This window comes from Nyctereutes procyonoides, unplaced genomic scaffold (genome assembly GCF_905146905.1).
Source record: "Nyctereutes procyonoides isolate TBG_1078 unplaced genomic scaffold, NYPRO_anot_genome, whole genome shotgun sequence".
Taxonomy (NCBI): Eukaryota; Metazoa; Chordata; class Mammalia; order Carnivora; family Canidae; genus Nyctereutes; species Nyctereutes procyonoides.
In genome coordinates this window covers 24,777,634-24,793,228 of record NW_026575120.1, presented here as the reverse complement: position 1 = coordinate 24,793,228, position 15,595 = coordinate 24,777,634, and the positions used below count along the sequence as shown (strand labels likewise).

Below are 15,595 nucleotides of genomic sequence, written 5' to 3'. Positions count from 1 at the left end.
CATCACTCAGATCCGTGTTTGCTCATTTTGTAGAATGCAGTTCTCTAGTCGTTTCCTTGCTCTTGCCACATATTCCTTTCAGGCAGAAGGATTTCATAGCCTAGCTTTCTGCTGTATGTAGTATCAACAGTAAGCATATCTTCCTTTAGACTCTGTCCCCCTCCATTCTGTGTGGTGGGCTCCCTGTGCCCTGAGAACCGCTGCCAGGCTGCGGGGCCAGGGAAGCAGTTGTGTCAGGGTCAGCAAGAAGGGTGCTGTGGGTGGGTGTTGCGCCCTGGCTGCCCAGGGGCAGTGAAGCCTTTATCAGTGGGATGCTCCTGCCAGGCAGCTCTGTTCTTATCAGCCTTCCATGGGACTTGTCACCGTAGTCTGTGCCACATGGGGACCTCTCTGGCTTGGAGGCTCGAGTTCTTGTGCAAAATAGAGCTTAAGTCCAAGGGAAAGCCTGCATTTTAGATAGAAGTGCAGCATGATGGCAAGGAGAGAATTTAGCAGCAGTCGCTGAGTGGAGGAACCCGAGCTGGGTCCAGGATTATGGGAGAGTGGGCTGGGATCAAGGGTTGGTTCACCATAAGTCCATTGAGGTTACTGGGTCATGTTAGAATTTCTCAGCTCAGAGCAAGGCTTGGAGCTGGGGTGAGGCCTGGAGCTTGCTCCTGGGTGGGCCTGAGCCACAAGGCCTGTTTTTCCATTGTGCACAGCAGCGCATGGGAGTCAGTGTTTAGTACACTTGGATTGGACTGTGTGCTTCATTCCTCACATAGCAGATAGTAATGCAGGGAGGAGCCAGAGACCAGGGAGCCTCAGGCTTCTTGCTGCCGTGTGCCTCAGGGCGGGGGCCACCCCTTGGGTGAGTCCTCCATTCACCACAATCCTTCCTCCATCACTTTCTATTACATTGCCCTATTTGTAAAAATTCAACTTTGAATTCACCTGGACGAGGTCCCCGTCCCCACCCTCAGCCTAGTGCTGCAGAGCCCTGACCTGCTCCTTGTCACTGCAGGTCAGATTTGACTTTCTGGGGTTGCATGCCAGTAGAATCATACAGGTGTCCTCTGTTTCTGGTACTTAGTGCTTTGGGCCATAAACATACCACTTAGCACCTGCTGTATGATACCTCACAATGTATCTTCCCCACTGGTATGTTATTTGGCTTGTTTCCAGTTTTTGGCTACCACATAAAAATCTGCTCTGAACATTTGGGTTCAAGTCTGTGTGGATATATGTTTTGTTTTCCTTGGGCAAATACCCAGGACTGCAATTGCTTTGTCATACGGTAAGTGTATGTCTAACTTTGTAAAGACCAGCAGATTTTCCCCCAAGTGGCTGTGCACTTTACGCTTCCACTGACAACGTGTAAGAGTTTTGTTTGTTCCTATTTTAACCTGAACTTGGTGTGTAGTGGATTTGATTAGTATGATCCTGATTCCAGATGCTGTTGACTGTCTTTTCATGTCCTTATTGGTCATTTGTATACCTTCTTCTAGGAAATGTTTAACCTTTTTGCCTATTTTATTATTTGTTTTATTGAGTTATAAGAGTTATTTTTTAAAAGATTTTATTTATTTAATCATGAGAGAGACAGAGAGAGAGGCAGAGGCAGAGGCACAGGCCAAGGGAGAAGCAGGCTCCATGCAGGGAGCCTGACGTGGGACTCAATCCCGGGACTCCAGGATTGCGCCCTGGGCTGAAGATGGCGCTAAACCACTGAGCCACTCGGGCTGCGCGAGAGTTATTTTTTTATTCTGGATAGAAGTCCTTTGCCAGATATGTGTATTGCAAATATTTTTTTCCTAGTCTCTGGCTTGTCTCTTCATTTTCTTAGTGATATCTTTTGTTCATCTGTTTGTGTATTTATTTATTTACTTGTAATCTCTATCCTCAACGTGGGGCTTGAACTCATGGCCTAAGATCAGGAATCGCTTACTCCACTAACTGAGCGAGTCAGGGCCCCAGTTTTGTGGTGATATCTTTTGAAGAACCGAAATTTTTCATTTTATGAAGTCTGATTTATCCATTTTTATCTTTTATGGTTAATGCTTTTTTAATGTGCCATCAAGGAAATTTTTTGCCTACATCAAAGTAGAAAACATTTAACATTTAATCTATATCAAGATTAGAAAACATTTTCTTCTAGAGATTCTATAGTTCTAGCTTTTTCATTCAAGACTAATCCATTCTGAATTACATTGTGTACATGAAGTACCTGGTGAATGAGTGTTCACATCCTCTCATGGGTATCAGTTATTCTAGCCTCATTTGTTGAAAAAGAGGGTTCCTTCTCTCTCTTTTTTTTAATAAATTAATTTTTATTGGTGTTCAATTTACCAACATACAGAATAACACCCAGTGCTCATCCCGTCACCCATTCACCCCCGCCCTCCTCCCCTTGGGTTCCTTCTCTATTGAAGTACTTTGGCAACTTTGTCTAAAATCATTTGGCTGCATGTATACAGTACCACTTTTATTGCATGAATGGAAAAATAGATCTTACATATTCTTTCTCTGAAGGCAACTCAAGATCTTGCAGTGTTTCTAAAGTATCATAATGAACATCCATGTTCATACTCTGGTGAATTATTTCTTAATTAAAAAATCTGTTACAGAGATATGACAAATAATTGCAATAACCCTAGACCGGATCCTGGACTGGAGAAATAAAAATGCTATAAAGACTATTAATTAGGTCAAGTGACAAAACCGGAATAAGGATAATAGATTGGACACAAGTTTTGTGTTCATATAAGTTTACAAAGTTAATAGTTGTGCTGTGGTAACGTAAGAATGTCTCTATTTTTATTTTATTTAGTTTTTATTTTTAAGATTTTATTTATTTGTTCATGAGAGACACATAGAGGCAGAGACATAGACAGAGGGAGAAGCAAGCTTCTCACAGGGAGCTCGATGTGGGACTCGATCCCTGGACCCGGGATCACACCCTGAGCTGAAGGTAGATGTTCAATCTCTGCGCCACCCAGGTGTCCCTCTATTTTTATTTTATTTTACTTTATTTTGTATTATTTTTTATAAGTTTATTTTTTATTGGTGTTCAATTTGCCAACATACAGAATAACACCCAGTGCTCATCCCGTCAAGTGCCCCCCTCAGTGCCTGTCACCCATTCACCCCCACCCCCCGCCCTCCTCCCCTTCCACCACCCCTAGTTTGTTTCCCAGAGTTAGGGGTCTTTATGTTCTGTCTCCCTTTCTGATATTTCCTACCCATTTCTTCTCCCTTCCCTTATATTCCCTTTCACTATTATTTATATTCCCCAAATGAATGAGAACATATAATGTTTGTCCTTCTCTGATTGACTTACTTCACTCAGCATAATACCCTCCATGTCCATCCACGTTGAAGCAAATGGTGGGTATTTGTCGTTTCTAATGGCTCAGTAATATTCCATTGTATACATAAACCACATCTTCTTTATCCATCATCTTTCGATGGACACCGAGGCTTCTTCCACAGTTTGGCTATTGTGGACATGGCTGCTAGAAACATCGGGGTGCAGGTGTCCCGGCATTTCATTGCATCTGTATCTTTGGGGTAAATCCCCAACAGTGCAATTGCTGGGTCGTAGGGCAGATCTATTTTTAACTCTTTGAGGAACCTCCACACAGTTTTCCAGAGTGGCTGCACCAGTTCACATTCCCACCAACAGTGTAAGAGGGTTCCCTTTTCTCCGCATCCTCTCCAACATATGTGGTTTCCTGCCTTGTTAGTTTTCCCCATTCCCACTGGTGTGAGGTGGTATCTCATTGTGGTTTTGATTTGTATTTCCCTGATGGCAAGTGATGCAGAGCATTTTCTCATGTGCGTGTTGGCCATGTCCATGTCTTCCTCTGTGAGATTTCTCTTCATGTCTTTTGCCCATTTCATGATTGGATTGTTTGTTTCTTTGGTGTTGAGTTTAATAAGTTCTTTATAGATCTTGGAAACTAGCCCTTTATCTGATACGTCATTTGCAAATATCTTCTCCCATTCTGTAGGTTGTCTTTGAGTTTTGTTGACTGTATCCTTTGCTGTGCAGAAGCTTCTTATCTTGATGAAGTCCCAATAGTTCATTTTTGTTTTTGTTTCTTTTGCCTTCGAGGATGTATCTTGCAAGAAGTTACTGTGGCTGAGTTCAAAAAGGGTGTTGCCTGTGTTCTCCTCTAGGATTTTGATGGACTCTTGTCTCACATTAGATCTTTCATCCATTTTGAGTTTATCTTTGTGTCTGGTGCAAGAGAGTGGTCTACTTTCATTCTTCTGCATGTGGATGTCCAATTTTCCCAGCACCATTTATTGAAGAGACTGTCTTTCTTCCAGTGGATAGTCTTTCCTCCTTTATCGAATATTAGTTGACCATAAAGTTGAGGGTCCACTTCTGGGTTCTCTATTCTGTTCCATTGACCTATGTGTCTGTTTTTGTGCCAGTACCACACTGTCTTGATGACCACAGCTTTGTAGTACAACCTGAAATCTGGCATTGTGATGCCCCCAGCTATGGTTTTCTTTTTTAAAATTCCCCTGGCTATTCGGGGTCTTTTCTGATTCCACACAAATCTTAAAATAATGTGTTCTAACTCTCTGAAGAAAGTCCATGGTATTTTGATAGGGATTGCATTAAACATGTAAATTGCCCTGGGTAACATTGACATTTTCACAATATTAATTCTGCCAATCCATGAGCGTGGAATATTTTTCCATCTCTTTGCGTCTTCCTCAATTTCTTTCAGAAGTGTTCTATAGTTTTTAGGGTATAGATCCTTTACCTCTTTGGTTAGGTTTATTCCTAGGTATCTTATGCTTTTGGGTGCAATTGTAAATGGGATTGACTCCTTAATTTCTCTTTCTTCAGTCTTATTGTTAGTGTATAGAAATGCCACTGATTTCTGGGCATTGATTTTGTATCCTGCCACGCTACCAAATTGCTGTATGAGTTCTAGCAATCTTGGGGTGGAGGCTTTTGGGTTTTCTAGGTAGAGTATCATGTCATCGGCGAAGAGGTAGAGTTTGACTTCTTCTTTGCCAATTTGAATGCCTTTAATGTCTTTTTGTTGTCTGATTGCTGAGGCTAGGACTTCCAGTACTATGTTGAATAGCAGTGGTGAGAGTGGACATCCCTATCTTGTTCCTGATCTTAGGGGAAAGGCTCCCAGTGCTTCCCCACTGAGAATGATATTTGCTGTGGGCTTTTCGTAGATGGCTTTTAAGATGTCGAGGAAAGTTCCCTCTATCCCTACACTCTGAAGAGTTTTGATCAGGGATGGATGCTGTATTTTGTCAAATGCTTTCTCTGCATCTAATGAGAGGATCATATGGTTCTTGGTTTTTTTCTTGCTGATATGATGAATCACACTGATTTTTTTTTTTTTTACGAGTGTTGAACCAGCCTTGTGTCCTGGGGATAAATCCTACTTGGTCATGGTGAATAATTTTCTTAATGTATGTTGGATCCTATTGGCTAGTACCTTGTTGAGAATTTTTGCATCCATGTTCATCAGGGATATTGGTCTGTAATTCTCCTTTTTGTTGGGGTCTTTGTTGGTTTTGGAATTAAGGTGATGCTGGCCTCATTTTTATTTTTTTTTTAAGATTTTATTTACTTATTTGAGAGAAAGAGAGAAAAAAGCACAAGCAGAGGTGAGGGGGAGAAGGAACGGGAGAAGCAGATTCCTTGCTGAGCCGGTAGCGTGATACGAGACTCTATCCCAGGACCCTAGGATTGTGACCTGAGCCAAAGGCAGACACTTAACCAACTGAGCCACCCAGTCTCCCTGAGAATGTCCCTATTTTTAATAGATACACACCAAAGTATTCAGGAATAAAGGACCATAATACATATAACTTACTCTCAAACGATTAAGAAAGTGTGTGTGTGTGTGTGTGTTTGTGTGTGTGTGTGTGTAGAAAAATGCAAATGATGGAGCAGATGTGGTAAAGTGTTATTAGCAGCAGGTAAATCTGAATAAAGGGTGTGTACCACTTTCGCTACCTTGAAATTATTTATTTCCAAATGAAGTTTTTTCAAATAAAAAGTAAAAAAAAAATCCATTATATCAACTTGTCTTTTCCAAAAAAGTAGGATCAAATATATTAAAATAACCATTAACAGTGATTTTTTTAAAGCTAGTTTACTGTGCTTATCTTGTTGAAATGTAAGTAGAAATTTACTTGAAAAATAAATGGTCATTCTAGATGAAGTACTAGTTTGATTGATCTGATTATTTAAAATTATTAAGAGCCCTGTGCACAGATCCCTGTGTATACCTTAGTCAAGAAGATAGAATCATTGTTAAGTTCAGGCATCACTCCTGGGACTTAATGTCAACCTAGCTGTGTTTTACCAAGTACTGTATTTTGTATTTAATCTATTTTCTGCCACAACAAAATCAACAGAAGAAGCCTTATAATCTGCTAGATACAGATGATCTATTCTAGGGCAGAAATGGGGAAAGATTTAGAGTGAAATCACAATAGCCAGTAAGGTCTCATAAAGTGATACTTAGTTGACCTGGTGAATGAGAGCCATCCTCAGTCATTACTGTGGTCAGTGAGAGCCAGCTTGTCCACTTACAATGGTCGATGAGAACTATATTGTCCACCTGTCCTGGTCAATGAAAACCATCTTGTCTATTTACTCTGGTCACCGAGGGCCATCCTGTCCATTTACCATGGTCAATGAGAGCCATGTTGTCCATTTACTATAGTCAGTGGGATCCACTCTGTCCACTTACCATGGTCAGTGAGGGTCATCCTGTCCATTTACTATAGTCAGTGAGAGCTATCCTGTCCATTTACCATGGTCAATGAGAGCCATCTTGTCCAGTAACCATGGTCCGTGGAATTCATCTTGTCCATTGCCATGATCAACAAGAGCCACCCTGGGGGGACACCTGGGTGGCTCAGTGTTGAGTGTCTGCCTTCGTCTCAGGTCATGATCCTGGGGTCCTGGGATCGAGTCCCACATCGGGCTCCCTGCATGGAGCCTGCTTCTCCCTCTGCCTGTGTCTCTGCCTCTCTCTCTCTGTGTCTCTCATGAATAAATAACTAAAATCTTAAAAAACAAAAAAACCAAGAGATATCCTGTCCACTTATCATGGTCAGCGAGAGCCATCCTGCCCACTTCCCATGGTCAGTGAGAGTCATCCTGTCCACAAGGGGGACCTATTGGTGGTTTGTCTTACCACTTGTCCCTTTGAGTGTCTTAACTGACTTAGTTCAGGGACTTGCTTTTCTTCATCTCTGGTCGTACGGTGAACTTTAAATATACATTGGCACAGAGCGTTCTATGTAAGTAAATCTCAGTACAACCTGAGTTCAGACCACCCCTAATTCAGTCTTTTTAGTTCTGCTCCTTTGCTATGTGTCCTATTCCACATTCCTATCATTTGCTGAGTACTTTCTGCGCTTATAACATTATTTTCTGAATTTTCTGACTTCTCCCGAATCTTCCTGATGGATAGGGCTATCCTGATCTTGTCGGCATTCACGCTGGTATTCTCTTCAGGTTTCCCTGTGTTGTGTGGTGTCTGAGTTCACCGACTTTTACCATAGTAACTGTGACAGAGTATAATAATGGTGTGGATGGAGCTCCAGCCCATTATGAAATGAGGACGAAATAATTCCAGATAACAAGCAGAGCAGTGGAAAAGGGGCTTGTCTGTCTTTTACCTGTCATTGGGTGTGACCTGGCCTTATGGATCCTCTTGAGATGGACGCCTGCTCCCAAAATGTCTCATCTCTCTTTCAGGGGCCTGTTGGGTGGGTGCACATATGTAGCTCCCGTTAGCGGTGGTGGGCGGGTGCTTGGGGGGAGTGCCGCTAGGTGCAGGGACCCTGCTCGTGGGGCCACATCACTGCCGGTTGAGTGCATCCACAGCTTGACCTCGCGGGGACTTTCCTGGGCGCCTCAGGCAATAACAAAGATTCAGTCACAGAGCAGTTTCTTATGTCAGAAACAAACAGTTCCTTTTTAGAGAAAAATCTGAAATGAACAGTTTTAAGATGCTTTCAAGAGATGTAAAATATTAACTTTTTAAAATGTAAATCTCCACAGTGATAGGAAGTTGCGTTTTAAAGTTTCATCTTTTACGTCTTCTCGCTTTTTTGAGATCTCAGGCCCCTTTGAGAATCTCTAGATTCCAGAGATTCGGACACCTTCTTCCAGCCTGTGAATGAATCTCCACCGAGTTACAGTTTCTGCTCCATGAGGTATTCTCGTTGGCCCCTGTGAGAACAGGTGTGCATGGAAGAGCGTAGGAGGCCCCTGATGCTTACAGCCGACTCCAGGCTGTCGAGGTTGGTTATGCCGGGAAGGGAGGAAGGAAAGAAGGAATTCAAAGTAAGATGAGGCATTCTTTTGTAACCTCATCTTGTCTGGCTATTTGCCCCATTCTCTGTGCTTCAGCTTCCCTGTGTTTGCCCCCCCAGCAGCTTGCCACCCGCCCACCCCTCAGCCAGCAGAGTTTGAGGGCAGATGTATCCAGTGGAAGAGCAGTAGGGTGAGGGAAGATGGGGCTCACCGAGTAGCACAGCAGGGTGGGACAAGGACAGAGTGGACATAGCATGCTTCTGTCTACACATCAGGGAAGGCCTGTCACTGGAGCACAGGGCCTCTGAGGCATGTGGTCAAAGCCAGTAAGTTTCCCTGACCCTGAGACCCAAGAGAAGCTGCCTTAGGCCTTCACGGACTACCTTATGCGCCGTCTCCATGAGGCCCCGTCCCTGGCCCGTTCTGAAGGTGGGGAACCTGACTGATAGTCGTCTGGGCGGACAGAAGCGGGAAGGCCCTACATGTCCTTCATGTTCCCCCTCAGAAGAACAGCCACTGATTTAGAGATTGGGTTGATATCAACTCATATCAACCTTCTTGGCCGATACTAGTGGGTGTTTGGTTAAAAGCAGTTCCGTATCTTTGATAGTCATTCAAGGGCTGTATAAACTCACAGAGGGGCCACTGTGGCCTCTTGCCCACACCAAGGCGGGTCGGTGGGGTGCTCACAGACAGCCTGGGCGACCTCAGGAACCCTTGGGCCACCGCATGCCCCGTGGTTGCTTTGAGCTCTCTGCCGCAGAGCAGGCCTGTAGGAGTCGTAGCCTGGAAAGGTTTTAGAGGAGTTGTCTGTGGTGGGATTTAAAAATAAAAGTAACTGGAAAACAATAGCAAAAAACTAATCGCTAAAGGCACACTTAGAATTGTCACTTGTTGGGCATATGCTGTCCCTGCCCCTCCCCCAGTTCTTGCTTAATTCTTCCTTGATGTCAGCTGAGGGCTTTCCTTCCAGAAGGTGGCCAGCCGGACTGACCAGTGTTTAGAAAGCAGGACCATTGCCAGTTGAGGCTTGTTCTGGCGTCTGATGACCAAAATATTAAGAGTGCTTTCAAGTTGTGATTGTTTACGGCAAACAGATAAGTGGTTTGTGTCACCAGGTGACAACACCTCTCTGACAGGAGATGGGGTCAGAAGACCGTCATTCTGCTTTATTTGGGATTGCCCTGTCAGGGACTTGGTCCTGCGGACCTCACCTCTTGGGGTGTAGGACATAAGCGTCAGCACCTGGGTGACCCCAAGTCTGTGTATCCGTAGCTGCAGCTGTGGTGGCTGCCTCTGGACTCTGACAGGAACCAGACCGTCTCCTGTTGTTCCTGACACAGTTTTCCCCAAGGAGATGGAGTGTGACAGTGATTCTTCATGACATGGATCGTGGGGCAGGATGTTGCTTGAGACATCAGGGTTTGCAACTTGTGGGGAACAGACAGGTGCCTGAGTCTGTGTGTCTGTGGGGGGGGGGGGTGGCAGTGGTTTCAGTGGACGAGTGCCCCTCACGATACGGAAGAGGCAGCAGGCTGGGCTCCCTGGGCGTGGAGCCCACGGTTTTCTGAGAGCAAACAAGTTTACGCACACTGATGTGCACGGGTGAAGGCTGGCTGTGTGCGCACAATTCTGGGGGGCAAGGAGCCCTTACCGGTGCTTCATGTGGTGTGTTTGTTACTGGGTGTTCTTTGGGGAGGGCCCCCCAGCTCAGTGGTCTGCCGAGGGCAGCATCATTTTCCTTTCAGTAGGAGGTTGGAAGGAGGGGGTGCAAGGGCCACACGCTGGTGTTGCTTAGGGCCTGGGCTCCTATTGGGCTGCTCCTGGGGAGGGCTGTGCACGCCTTAGCTCAGAATCACCCCTCATTCCTGGCCGTAAAGGCCACGCTCAGGTTCTCTTTCTCTTCTTAAGATTTATTTACTTGACAGAGAAAAGAGAGAGAGAGAGAGCGGGGTGCGTGAACAGGGGGTGGGGCAGAGAGAGAGAGAGAGAGAGAGAGAGAGACTCTTGAGCTGACTCCACTGCGCAGTGCAGAGCCCGAAACAGAGCTGGATCTTACAACCCTGAGACCCTGACCTGAGCTGAAATCAAGAGTTGGACCCTCACCCCCCTGAGCTGCCCAGGCGCCCATGGATCCTCTCTTAAAAGTAGGTGAGGCTTTGAAGGTGTGAGAACATGTTGGTTCAGTTTTGTGGCTGCCCCCTGAGTTTCCCTGGCCTGTCCCCAGCTAAGGCGGCTGGCAGCCTTGGCCTGGTGACCGCAGGGCGTGTGCTGGTGGACGGGCAGGCCGCTGAGGGGTCATGATGGTGCCACCTCTGTGGCGCAGACCCTCAGGCAGGAGACGCAGCCCTGAGCCTCCGCAGGGTCTAGGGTGGCCCACTTGTGAGTCAGCAACACGGGGCAGTCTTGGTCCCCTCAGCACTGGCTCAGGAGTGCGGTGTTGTCCTGTCACCTGTGACCAGGTCAGCAGGGATGGGAGGGGAGGCTCCCCATTCCTTTTCCATGACAGCTGGGGAGGCAAGCTCCCCAAGGAGTCCTGCCATCACCCCAGTGCTCGGGGCGTGACCTTGGGGGGAGCCGGGCAGCTCTCCTGCGTTCAGTGGGCATGCAGGATCTTCAGCTAGGGCTTCCTGGCTCCAGGAAGGGTCGCTTCATTTTCCATGTATACAGCTTTCTCAAGTGATGTTTTCTGTTTTTTAAAAAAAAAAAAAAGGTGGTCAGATATACTCACTTTTGTTTTCGTGTCCTAAACAATATCCTGTAGCCCAAGAGCACGTGACGTTTATGTCCTGGAAATCTGATAGGGGATGTCACGAGCCCCCCTTCTCCTCCCGCCCAGGCTACTGTTTGGCCACTGAGCAGCCTGTGGGAGGAGGCCAGTGGGCAGCCCCCAAGGCACCTTTGTCCCCAGCTCTAAGCCAGTTCATATAGTAAATGAAAACCCACCCTCCCCCCAGTAATTATTAAGGCAAAATAACTGAAGAGACTGCTAATGTGGCCTTAGGTCTTCATAGCAAGTCGGTGTGTTAGTCACAGTTTGGCCCAGTGCTGGTGACACTCTTGTCCAGCGAGTGTGTGGAGAACCACCCTAGGCCACTGCTGGGTGATGGGTGCCAAGAGCACCTGCACCCTGCTTGCCTAGGCTTTGCTCCGACCGCCACCTTAGCATGGTTGCGGTGTGGTGTTGGGAGCAGTGGGGCGGGTGCCAGGCCAGAGTGGGGGTGATGTCATCAAAGGAAACCCCTCTGCTTGTGTCTTTTAGAATGTCGTTCTTTCAGGAGGCTCCACGATGTTCAGGGACTTTGGTCGGAGGCTGCAGAGAGATCTGAAGCGAGTGGTGGATGCCAGGCTGAGACTCAGTGAGGAGCTGAGCGGGGGCCGAATCAAGGTAGGAGGGGGACGGGGCCTGAGACCTGACTGGCCTCTCTCCCAGGGCCCTCCCTCCCTTTCTTTCTCTTAGGCCTGCTCACCCTCCCTCCTCCCTCCCTGCCTCCTTTTCTCCTGGGCCTGATCACCCTCCCTGCCTCCCAGACTCTTCCTCCTTCCCTTCCTCTCTCCCTCCCTTCCTCCCTCCCTCTCTGCCAGGCTCTTCTCCCTCCCTCCCTCCTTCCTTCCCTCCTGGGCCTGCTTACCCACCCCTCCCCCCTCCCTCTCAGGCTCTCCTTCCTTCCCTCCCAGGCCCTCCCTGCCTCCCCTCTTCCTCCCAGGCTTTCCCTCCCTCCTTCCTTCCCCCCCAGGCGCTAGCTCTCCCTCTCACAGAGTACCAGCAGGGCCCCCTGTCTATGGCCTAAAGTAGGCACAGGTTCATCAGTCTTTCAGCGGCACTATGAATTACAGTCAGAGATTTGTTACCTGAAGGGCTACCAGGAGTGTAGCCTACCAGGAGTGTAAGAGCTAAGGCTGGTGGACCTGCTGGGCTGGCTGCAGCCACCTTGTGGCCAAGCTGACCCCCGTGTGTGTCACTGTCCTGCCTGTAGAGTTTCTTTGTATTGCAGGGGATCAGGCCTGTTGTGTGATGAGGGGCATCTAGGGAGAGGGGATCAGTTTACAGGGAGGGTCTTTGATGTGCTTCAGAAATGTTCTCATTAAACAGAGATAACTGACAGTAGCAGGGCCATAGCATGTGTGTTCCTCTAAGATAATCACCCTTAGTGAGCTGGATTGGGCTTTGGTATGGGGTCGGGAGAGCAAATGCACACTCTTGACAAAGGCATTTCTCACAGTAGTTTTGAGACACTTGATGATATTTGGGATTGGCTCTGTGATCCTAACATATCTTGTTTGTTTAGTAAAAAAAACAAATCAGGTTAATGGCTTGGATTTTTTGCTGTTTAAAATGCCTTCAGCATGGTGAAAGATAAGCCCTCTTTGACTTTTGTGCTATGTTCTCTGCAGCACCCAGGCTGGGGGTTGGGGGCTGGGGGTTGGGCGGTGTAGGGGAGCTGGGGTCAGGGTTGGGGGTGGGCTGGGGGCCTGGGGCCTGGGGGCTGGGCAGAGTCACAGCAGGAGCTGCTCAGAGCTTTTCTCAGAGGCCACATGTGGCTGAACATAAGGGATGGGCCTCGTGCCACGGGTTGGGCAGAGGCCCCACATTGGTTGGCACTTGAGCACAGCGTTCTCTTTCTGCTGATAGGCTATTAGGGGACCTGTCACCTGCCTTGGCAGGTAACTGTTCATTACTCTACTTTCTAGCCCAAGCCTGTGGAGGTTCAGGTGATAACACATCATATGCAGCGCTATGCAGTGTGGTTTGGAGGCTCAATGCTGGCCTCAACTGTAAGTCCTTTTCTAGATCATTCTGTATTTTCATTTCTGCGTTCTTTGTTGAGTTTGAATAAATATTGTTCTGTGAAGGTTAAATAAATAGCGTGTGTTCTAATTGTGTATGGCTCTCAACAGTGGCACTTGTAGTTCTAAGAGACATAAAACATAGTGGTGATTCCCACTGCACAGTAGGATTTGTCCTTGCTAATTAGGGGTTACAGGTAATATGGATAAGTGAATTCCAGAAATAACCTCAGATGTCTTGCATTAATCATTAATTGCAGTGACTTTTTAAAGCAATTATTCCTTTTTCTCCTCAAATTTGTGAATAACTAGTAAATTGCTCATTAGGGTGAGCATGTAGTTGATCCCAAGTGGAAGTTGGATATATTTTAAAGAAATGAAATAAACTCCAGCACTGTAGCCTAGGCCCTCAGAGGGGCACAAGCCTTCCCACAGTGCTCTGGCCGTGGAGCAGGGGTGTCAGGTCAGGAGAGTCCCTTGCTTGTGGCATGGTTTATGAGTCTTACCTGTTCCTGGAAGGCCTCTCTATTTGCTAATCACTGCCCCCCTCCAGCCCGAGTTCTTTCAGGTGTGCCACACCAAGAAGGACTACGAGGAGTATGGCCCCAGCATCTGCCGTCACAATCCTGTCTTTGGAGTCATGTCTTAGCGTTACCTCGACACGGTCACCTGGTCCCGTTGTGCTGGTGAGCAGGTTCCGTCAGAGCCCGGACAAGACCGCAGCTCCTGTAAATAATGGCGTCTGGTGTCGATGTCGAGAAGCGTGCTTGCGTCGCCAAGTGCATGAGGCAGTTCAGTGCACGCCATCCGTGTGCCCGCTGTCCGACGGCCGTCCCCTCCTGCCACTCCTCTGCCCGCCCCCCTCCCCACCTCCCCGCCTCCCCAGCTTCTAGTTGGTGAATTGAATTCTGAAGGAATTCACCTTCGACTTTCAAAATTGTAAGGAAATAAAAAAACTCAGAAGATGACGCAAAATAGTCCCCCCAGGAGAGAATATGGGGCTGCAGACCCTTCCCCCCCGCCGGCCTATTTTTGTAAATAAAATGTTATAAACTTGAAATACAAATTGATGTTTATATTTCCTATCATTTTGTATTTTCGGTATTTGGTACAACTGGCTGATCCTAAGCACGAATAGATATTGGTGTCATGGAGTGCCGTAAAAAAACGTTTTTAATTGTGAGGCATGTTCTGATATGTGTGTAGGCAAACAAAATAAAACAGCGAACTTTTTTTGCCACATGTTTGCTAGACACTGACTATACTTTATTGGAGTGACATGAAGTTTCAACACTAAACACTGTTGTATGAGAATCATTACAGATAATGTATCTTTTCATCTTCCTGTTTGAACTTTCTGGAACTGTTTTATAGAAGATGCCGGTTTGCTGTTGGTGACTGTTGGATGAAATGCTGCCTTGCACCATTGTAATAAAAGCGGTTAGACTCTTTATAAAGATTTACTGTTGTGCTGTGCCCGTCTTTTGGTTTTCCCTTTTGTGTCCTTACTTCTTTTAAAGAATGACCTCACCTCACAGGAGGATCTCGTGATAGGTACCAAGTTTGGGGAAGGAAATTTCCCAAAGTGACAAGGACAGCCCATCCTCAGCCACCACCGTGTCCCCGGAAGCACTGTGGATGCCCACATGATGGGCGCCCCTGTGGATTTCCAGTGCCTCTTCCTGGTAATTCACAGTCATTGCTAAGCTGCTAGTAGCTGTTCTGACGTTTGCTGAGTTGGTCGCTGGCTTGAAAGATCCTTTGCTAAATTGAGAGTTAGTGTTGCTCCATTCTTCATGTCATACTGATGTTACTTTACAAACTGTGACTTACGCTATTTCTTCCAAGTCATGAAGTAGGTTTTATTCTCTGAAAATTTGCCCTCATAAAGAAACATTTAGTTCTATTATTTAAGTTTAGAAACAAGTGTGAGAATAATAATGTAAATTCTCTGGCCCAGCCTGGTGAGATCTGAGTTTCCCATGCAGTTGGCAGTCCCTGCTGCTTATTCTTGATTGATGGTCAGTGACCCCAGACTCTCTGTCTTCCCACTGGAGAGTCTCAGACCCCTTGGTTCTTACTTTGTCTGAACCGTTTCTCTGTTTCCCCCTGGGCTTTGCTGCTTCTCAGGATCACCGGACTGTCTTGGTTTCTCATGGTTTCTCCAGTGTCTTGATCACACCGAGTTCGGGCTGCTCTCTGCCTTCAGACACGCATGTGCATGTGACACATGGTAGCAAGAGCACTGTGCGAGGTGGGACTTTGCTAAGTGCAGACTACACATGACCTAATTCAGTTTTAACAGCCCTAGGACATCAGAATTATATGATCCCCATTTTCTAGGTAGAAAACCATGGCTGAAAAATTCAGTACATGCTCATGAGCCCAGCTAGGAAGCAGAGAAGTGATTGCTCCGTCTGTTCTAAAGTGTGCTTTCATAACCATCTTAGTAAAAGTGCAAGGATAACCCCAACCAGGTGGGGGCGGGGCAGTCAGACCCAGTGG

General features: G+C 46.7%; 1 protein-coding gene across 5 annotated transcripts in view; it reads left to right on the top strand.

The window, feature by feature from the left end:
- ACTR3B (actin related protein 3B) overlaps nucleotides 1–14,551 on the top strand; it is an 85,058-nt gene extending 70,507 nt beyond the window's left edge. For all 5 annotated transcript variants that reach the window (XM_055335057.1, XM_055335053.1, XM_055335055.1 and 2 more), the window contains 3 exons: nucleotides 11,565–11,690; nucleotides 12,995–13,078; nucleotides 13,644–14,551. In XM_055335057.1, the coding sequence (XP_055191032.1) occupies nucleotides 11,565–11,690; nucleotides 12,995–13,078; nucleotides 13,644–13,739 (306 nt within the window). In that variant the 3' untranslated portion in view covers nucleotides 13,740–14,551. The remainder of the gene's footprint in view (nucleotides 1–11,564; nucleotides 11,691–12,994; nucleotides 13,079–13,643) is intronic.
- The last annotated feature ends 1,044 nt before the right edge of the window (nucleotides 14,552–15,595 follow it).